Source organism: Triturus cristatus, chromosome 7 (genome assembly GCF_964204655.1).
Source record: "Triturus cristatus chromosome 7, aTriCri1.1, whole genome shotgun sequence".
NCBI lineage: Eukaryota > Metazoa > Chordata > Amphibia > Caudata > Salamandridae > Triturus > Triturus cristatus.
In genome coordinates, this window is record NC_140590.1 from 614,366,416 (window position 1) to 614,375,424 (window position 9,009).

The 9,009-nt window shown below is 45.9% G+C and overlaps 1 protein-coding gene across 1 annotated transcript in view; it reads left to right on the forward strand.

Annotated features, from left to right (window-relative positions):
* The window catches only part of SCPEP1 (serine carboxypeptidase 1), a 201,885-nt gene extending 200,376 nt beyond the window's left edge, over positions 1-1,509 (forward strand). Inside the window, exon 13 of the mRNA XM_085617186.1 lies at positions 697-1,509. Within this exon, the coding sequence (XP_085473312.1) occupies positions 697-762 (66 nt within the window). The 3' untranslated portion in view covers positions 763-1,509. The remainder of the gene's footprint in view (positions 1-696) is intronic.
* Positions 1,510-9,009: the final 7,500 nt, after the last annotated feature.

The window sequence follows — 9,009 nt, forward strand, 5'->3', positions numbered from 1 at the left end:
CTGTAATACTGATGAAACCAAGATGGGGTGAGGGGAGAGGATCTTCTTAGTCCACATAGTAGTAGTGTATCATAGTGTCACAGCATACCCATACAAGAGAAGATAGTGTTGAATTTGAATGTTTCTTAAAGAGATGTTATTCTCTTAACAATTGATGTGACTGACTATGATATTTATGTGGTGGCATGCCTAACCATAATGGGTAAGGTCTGCTGCTGTATGTGTGCACCCCCCAACTCCAGATTATCCAAAACATCAAAGGTAAGTGAGGACTTAAGACACGCCCCTACATATTTTGAGCCACAGTTTCCTGGTAATATTGTTTCCTCTATAACCTATTGATGCTGTGTGCTTGCTCGTGACATTTTATTTCTCTTGCTCTATTGTCTGCCTACTTGATTACCCTTGACAGTCTTGAACCAGCTGAACTGCTGCTCACTGTGGCTGCACACTTACCTGGCCTGAACGTTCACTGATTTGAAGCATATTGGTCCATTAGAAATTGTGTTTTGTACATTCAAATAATATTTAATCTTTCTTTGCATGTTTTGTCTTGCATTTCCTTGCTAAAACAATCCTTCCCGATTGATAGGAAAAAAACAATTTCTTTCTTCTTACATCATAACTACCCAAACTCTTGCCAGCTTTAAAGGCATTTTTGTGGCATCCATTTTTACGTAATCTTTCTTTCAACAGGTTCCCTCTGATCAGGCCGACATGGCATTGAAAATGCTCAGGATGGTGACCAATCAAGAAGAGTGATGGGGAAAATTGAAGCTGCTATAATCACCACGTTGAATCCGCACATGACAGTGGAGTACCAACTGGAATGATCTCCATGTTACAGAATAGTATTGGCAGGTAGCCAGCTGGAATGGCTTCTGTGTTTAACAGACCAACCTGTGAATAGACAAGCTTGAGGCTTTGCCACTCACGGTTTTCATGTTTGAATCCCATGTATCCTGGTGTTTGTAGTCTTGCTTTTATCCGCAGGGAGGCAGTTTTGCACATCCATGAATACATTGGAATCCGACTCGAAACCAGGATTTAAGTAAAATCTTACACATAGGAGTTGTACACCTCAGTTTCAAACACAGCTGCTCTAATATCTTGTGGTAATCCTGTGAGCTTGAAGTAACCACAATTGTTTTTTTTTGTGCAACGAGAAGGGACAATCATGTTTTACTTTGTACAAACTGTGATATTATTTTACAATGGTGGAAATGTTGGGTGTGATTATGGATGTTGAATCTGCTAGATCAGGATCTCTGTTCAGGAGGCTGTATTTGTGTTGATGCATGGGTTCTTGTCGTCTTGACTATTTGCACTGTTATATATAGCTAAACAGTTTTTTTTTTTTTTACTAAAAGAACAAATCGATTTTATTTCTAGCACTGTATTACACTAAAAAAAAAACTTTGTAAAGTTCCTTTTAGATGTGGTACATGTTATCTAATAAGACTGATTTGAACAGATATCCACTCATTAAAACTTTCTTTGTTTACCACATGCACTTTCTTTGTCGTTTTATTTACTAGCCTTTTTTACGCAAAGCCTTTCTATTTCAAGTTCACAAACTGGTCTTGTTTGTTTGAGCACCTCTTCAGTAATGTCTTAACGCAACACTGTCCAAGCTCCATGTGGCAAGTGCAGAGGATTGGAGATTGGCAGTGTCATTCTATTGAAAGTATGGAGTCTCCAGACCGACAGTGTATTGAGTGATGTATATGTGATAATGTTCCACGACTGTCTTAGAAAGAATTTGGTTGACCTGATGTCTGTCCTTTTATTGTTTACGATTGCTTTAGAGTGATACTTGCATCATTCTGCTAATGAAAAAGAAACACAGAAAGTTCATTCTTTTTAAAAAAAAATGTATGAACTAGAATATCAACAGTTCATATGTAGCATAATTATACGTATTGTTAAAAATATGCGTATAGGACAGATTAAGCAGTATAAGGTATAATTTGAATATTTTGGCTCAAAAACTGAAAGTGCCAGATTCCAAGTTCTTTGTTATATGAAGTCAAATGGAATGAAAACAAACTGTAGGTATGTTTATTACCTGGTGTGTTCCTTTGGCTTTCAGGTGTTATCAAATGCTGACGATACGCAAACGATCGTCTCCATTTCTAACAACCTGCAGTGGGTAGCAGGGAGGTTTAATCAGTGTATGTCCAGCATTATTTTCTGGATAAAGGACAACTCACTGAACATTAAGGCAGAAAAGACTAAAGTGCTTGTGTTTGGGTCGAAGAACTCCATGTGGTCAAGCACTTGGTGGCCCTCGGTCTGCGGACCCCTTCCTGTCCTCGTTAAGTCAGCTAAAAACCTGGGGGTCATCTTTGACAGCGCTCTGAGTTTTGACGCCCAGGTTAGTCGCACCATCAGCACAGGTTTTTACATCTTGAGGATTCTGAAAAAGGTTATTTCCTTTTATTCCTCCTGAGCTGCACCAGCCAGTTATTGTTACCTTAGTTATTCCTGAGCTAGACTACTGTAACGCTCTGTACCTGAGCATTAACGGTGCTTCCCTTAACAAATTACAGGTGGCACAGAATACGGTGGCTCGTCTCATCCTGAACATTCCCAAGCGGCTTTAATGCTGTGCAGCTTAAGGGCCCCTCCCATTTCAGTTCTCTTTCAATGGTATGTTCTGGGATGGCAATTGAGATCCTCCTCATATACAAAAAAATACTCATGATCTCTAGATTTTGTAGAACAAGATGGGGTGGCTGCTCCTTTTGGGTAGCGGCCTCCAAGCTATGGAATTCCCTACCCGACTATATTTCAGATGCGGACTCCTTCTTGGCCTTTAAAAACATCTGAAAACCTGGCTCTTTACTTCTTAGATTCCTGTTTGTTTTGTCGCCTCTCCTCTGTTGCTCCTCCTGTTCTGCTATAGCACCTTGACACCTCTGGGTATTAGTGCGCTTTACAAGTGTTATGCATCCTATCCTATAAAGTGCATCCCATCAAAAAGAATGCTCTGATGTGCTATCCCCCACACCCCCCTTTACCTTACATAAACCAGTCACCTTTCTATTCGGCTGCTTCATGGCTCTGTTTATTGCAGCCAGCTGCTGCGTCCCCCTTCACACCCTCCTAGAAAACATCTGTGGAAACCCATCAAACCATATCTTTCTTCCCTAAATGAATGATTAAAACATTGGGCTTGCCCCACTTTGCCTTGTACACCAATTAGGCTGGCACCAGTTGCCCCAGTGCATCCCACCAAGGCCAAACCAATGCATATTTTCAGCATCTTTTTCCTGATCCAGCGAATTGCCTCCAAATTGTCTCTCGGCCCGCACCCCAGCCCAGTTCACCAAGGAGTGCCTGCAGATCCATACATTGCACTGGTGAGACGCCACACAAGGGACGCATGGGAATATAGCAAACAACCGGTTAATTGATTTCTTGATGGACATACTTCCACACACAACTTTTCCACCACCTACCCAAACCCTTCAGTCTGTTTTTCCCCATCTCTAGCTGAAAAGACTCTATCTCTGCCCCTGTCCCAAACACATGAGTGCCAAACTCCAGTGCCAGCAAGCCTGAAGGCCATAAGCATCTTCTCAACACTCCCAGCCAATGCCCCTGTCCCAAACACGAGTGCTAAATTCCATTGCCAGCAAGCCTGAAGGCCATAAGCATCTTAACACTCCCAGCACATGCCTCAAGCTTACCACAGCACCATTCTCCTGCAAGAAAATAGGCCCCTCAACTTAATTCCAAAAAGGCCGGCAACTGTAACCAAGCAGGAACTCGTGCTTCACCCAAATTACCACTTACTTGTCTGGTCAGATATCCTCATACGAACTTTGAAACTCTTTTTATGCAACACCAGGGTGGCCAACACCAACCCCAAACATCCTTTACCATCTACCAACTCTGAAACCTGAAAGGTGTTGAAGAACATCAAAGTTAATAGCGCTCTGAAGAGGTGCGCCTTCCAGGCTAAAGCACACATGACTCTCGCCTTCTCTTTTAAGGCCCTCAGGACCCTAATTGAAATAGTCACCTTGCCTTGTCCTCTGGATCAGCGATCTATTACCCTGTTCCCCAGCTCTCCTCCTCATGGGTCATACCATCACAACTTCCCAAACAATGCAATACCTACCAGCTTGCCCACTACAGTAATTGTAGATAAATTATTCAATCAATCAATCAATCAGGATTTATAATGCGTGGCTAATCACCCAATAGGATATCTAGGTGCTTACAGTCCCCGGAGGCTTATTCGAACAGCCCGGTCTTGAGGGCCATTCGGAATTCTGGAAGTGAGGTGATGGGCTGGAGGTATGTGTGGAGGCTGTTCCAGGTCTTTGCTGTGATGTGGGAGAAGGAGAGTCCTCCACTTCTGCTTCTGAAGATGTGGGGAGTATGAGCAAGTGAAAGGGAGGCGAAGCATAGTCGCATAGTCTTCTCCATGGCTGGTGGAAGTTCAGGCAGTGGTTAATATAGGCAGGTCCCTGGTTCTTTTTTTTTTTTTTTTAAAATTTTATTTTGAAAGTTTTTGTAAAACAAAAAATAAACATACAGCTGTGGTACAAAGGCGCCAGTGTGCGCACATCTCAATGGGGGCGGTACAGAGAAGGAAGGACAAATGTAACGGAGACAGATTCTGTACGGTGGGTGACGTGAACATCAATACAGTCCTGAAAGAGGGTAGTGGTGGTCCTGAAAAGGAAAAGACCTGCACATCAAAAAAAACACACACACTTGTCAGCAGATAAGTTAAAGAGGCGTAAAATAAATGGATATATATGAAATAGAATTCGGGTGCTTAGTTAGCTGTGGACATTCACTACCCAAAAGTGTCAATAAGGTAGATAAAAATCCACCTAAATAACATGCAAAAATACATAGCCATTGCAGCACTAGCCATACACCTCCGTATTAATACAGTCCTCATTGTAAAACAGCGGGCAGGTCCCTGGTTGTGTAGAGCATTGTGTGCGTGGGTCAGCAGTTTGAATTGGCATCTCTTCTGTACAGGAAGCCAGTTGAGTTTCCTGAGGTGATGTGTGATGTGGGTTAGTCTGGGAAGGCCGAGGATGAGTCTGGCTGCCGCATTCTGTAGTCTCTCTAGAAGGTGTGCGGAGATTCCTACGTAGAGGGCATTGCCATAGTCCAGCCACATCGTGATGAGGGCTTGTCACTGTGCGTCTCGTGTGTAGGGGTAGCCACTTTAAGATCTTGCGTAGCATGTGCAGAGTGAGGAAGCAGGTGGAGTAAACTGCGCTGATCTGTAATTTCATGGTGAGCTTGTCAATGATTTCAAGGTTTCTGGCATGATTGGAAGGAGTGGGTGCAGGTCCTAGATCTGAAGGCCACCAGGAATCATTTCACATGTTTTCGCTGTTGCTAAAGATCAGAACTTCCATCTTGTCTGTGTTCAGCTGCAGACAGTTGTTCTTCATTCAGTTGACTACGTTTGTCACGCATCTGTGGAAGTTGGCTCTGGTGGAAGTGGGGTCGTCGGTTAGTGAGAGGATAAGTTGGGTGTTGTCTGAGTAGGAAAATATGTTGAGACAGTGGTATCTGTCAATGTAGGCCAGGGGGGTCATATATGCATTGAGGACGGTGTGGGCTGAGGGATGAGCCCTGGGGGACATCACAGGTGATCTCCTTGGGTTCAGAACTCTTCTCTATTTGAACCAAAACTAATTCCAGCATGTCCCAATGTCCCAACCTTAAACCCACCCTGTCACAGCCACGCCATCTGGCATCCAATGTTATGAACTCCCTCCAGCCCTGTTAGTACATCTTCCTCGTAAAATCTGCCAGTGAATATTCCACTATTATATGTGCTTTCACAGCCTGAGGTCCCACAAGTGCTCTGAAACACTGAGACCGTCCTTCGCCGTACTCTGGGCCAAACCACAGAACTTCCCCCAATGCGAATGAGGACCCACAATGGGCTTAGCTCGAATAAGATATCCTTCAAGCACAGCAAGATAATTTCTCTCAGAATATTCAACACCCAAGCATCAGAAGCAGCTGCGCTGTTCATCTCCTGCACCACTGCTACATTGTCAGGCACAAAAGTCACTCTCTTATTTCTCATCTCATCACCCCACAGGCACTGTCATTAGCAATGGAAAAATTCCAGAAAGGCAAGGCCCTTGACCACCCAAGATTGATGCCAGTGTTCCACTTGCGAATGCCCCTCCCAGAACACCCCAAACCCCCCGGCTCCTGAGGAACGGAAAAATTCTCCAACTTGCATATCAACAGGTCATTTTTCAGGCACATGGTCACTCTGTTATCCTCTAAACATGCTTCCAAACCAACAAGTCGTCCTTCACTAGTTTGCACAAATCGAGGCTGTGCTGTGGCTTTACTGACCCCCCACCCACCACCTGCATCGCAAAGGCAATGCTTCAGCAAAAAGTATGACCAGAGGTTGCCACCCTACATGCAAAATTCAAATGGTCCAACACCTCTTGCGCGAGTCGCAGCTCATACACCCCTCTCTGCAGCATCAAACCATTAAGCACCTCCAATTTGTCCCTTTGAAGCCGCAATACCATGGCTGCTGAGTCAATCCCCAAAATGTATTTTCAGCTGCCAGTGGCATGCCAAAATGGTCTGCATCTACCGCCTATGTTTTCAGCAGTCACGCACGCTCTTCCCTTACCCCTGCTTTCCCTACTAGCAAGAAATCATCCAAGTAATGAAGAGCCTAATTTGATGCTGCTATTGTGCAAACACCCATCCGGGTAAGGTGGTAACGTGTTCACACTGTGCACGCAACTGACCTTCCCATAGGCATGCACTTTACAATAAAGTATCCACCCTGAATCTGTATTCCCACCAAGTGGAAAACATCTGGGTGCACTGGCAGAAGGTGAAAAGTTGATTTAATAACCACCTTGCCCAGTTACGCATCGGCCCGCACCTCCGCATTAACTCAATGACAGTGCCTTCGCTGGCATATGACACACTGAAGGATTTCACCGATGAGGCAGAATGTTCAGAGAATGCCCTTCAGGCCATGACAGATGGTGTGTCAGCCTGAACTCAGCTGGAGCTTTCTTTGATATTACCCCTAGTGGGGACACCATCAAGTTCTTCAATAAAGGAATTGGAAATGGCCCTATCTTACCCTCATTAACTTCTTTCCACAGACAGCTTCTCCCACACTAGCTCCTCCATCGCATGGCAGGACCTCAGATTGTCCACTCGGGGACCTGGGTACGGTATGTGAAAACCAAAACGAAAACCCTCTCACAAGAAAGCTGGTGTTGCGCTGTCCAGATATATTTTCGATCAATGTAGCATTGCCTCTAGTTTAAGCGGAGTAGCTACACGTTGCTGCTACTCCTGTGCCATCCGGTCAGGGGGCAGATTGCCCCATGCTGTGCCCTGCATTAAACAATCATGGCAAAACTTGTAGTGGTACCTATAAAAGGCCCCCTTGTTGAAATTCTGGCAGGCCCATGTTGGGGGCTGCTTACCCGTTCTTTTACCCATCACCTTACCCCCCCCTCTTCCCACCACCTCCACTGGTGCACACATCTTGCTCGGCTCCCCAGGCCCTCTCGCCCCAAGGGAGGTACCCACCAGGGGCTACACACCAGACTTACTGGCTTAATGTTGCCGAATTCTTACCCTACCCACAACCTGCACCAGGGCTGGCTAGGTTCTTGCACCACCTTCTTTTGGCTGGCCCCTAGCTTTTCCAGAACTCCTTGTTCAATACCTGTCTCCCCCACGTCTTCGAAAAGTTCAAACGTGTGCTAAATTTCCAGTTCTGAGGGGCGTTTGAAGCCGTCAGCTCGCCCTCCTATTCAAAAATAATTGTCTTACATTGGCATAATTAAGGCAGTGTTGTGCCCGAAAATTAAAAGTAGAATTGCCACTTTTAGCGAAAATTTATGACTTTAATAACTGAGCCACAAATTCAGGAGCTGTATAAATTCCTTTCAGCTCGGTGGTGGGTGCAAAGGAGAGAGCACTGGCCGCTGTATACTCTGGCGCTATGTGGGCTGCCCAATAACCGCCATGTCGCCACCGCATTCCCTCCCCTGCCTCCTTGTGCTGCCCGTGCTTGGTGTCCTGTTTGTCTCTGAAATGGGGTGAATATCTTCGTTCTCACATAATTATATATTTTCTCTCTCTCCCTCCCTCTCTCTCCCTCCCTCTCTCTCTCTCTCTCTCCCTCTCTCCCCCTCTCCCGGCCTCTAGCCACAGGTATTCAGCGGCCTGATCTGATGGTCCTGTTTCGGCAGAGGTAACACTCCATACAGGATCAGCGCCTGCCACAGGTCGCCGCAGGTCTTGAGACACGTTTTGCAGCCTGCATTTGCTGCTGCACAATATTAACTGATTAAGTAAGAATGGGTAACATGGCTTCTGATCTCAGCAGGCCCACCCATACATGGACTGTGTCTAGAGGCTTCCTGGGTCAAAGAGCGATAGAAATCCCATACAAAGCCACAAGCGAGGAGGATTGGCGTGGCCTCTTCTCGCCCTCGCGCAGTGGGACTTGGTAACCTGAGGAGAGGTGCGCCGCTGTCCCGTGGGGAGAGCAGGGGATCCGAGTTCTAAGGTGACTGACCTGATCCGAAGGGTCGCCGGTGGAATCTGAACCCGTCTTCGACCCATGCTGACCCAGTGCCTGATCTTGGTCATGCATAGCGCCAGCAGGAGGCAACAGTCCCCACCCCCCCCCCACAATAGCATGCATGTTCTTACGCATAAATAAAACACACCACACAAATTTTTGTTTGGGTTAGAAACTGCTGCAGGTTTATTACATACACCGTTATGTAATATGGTGGGTTATCTTATGGCCGATCCAAGAGCAGGCAACCAACTGGGCTGCCTGATGAGCCAAGCAGCACTGTGGCGAACCCAGTCTGTGCTGCCCCTTCGGTGATCCTCTTCCCGGATCATGGTCCCTTATTACTCACACCCCTTTCAGGGCAGAGCGTAGCAAGGCAAGCCCCCGATTGTTCAGGCCCACAACCGCCCGAAGGACTAACGGGGTGC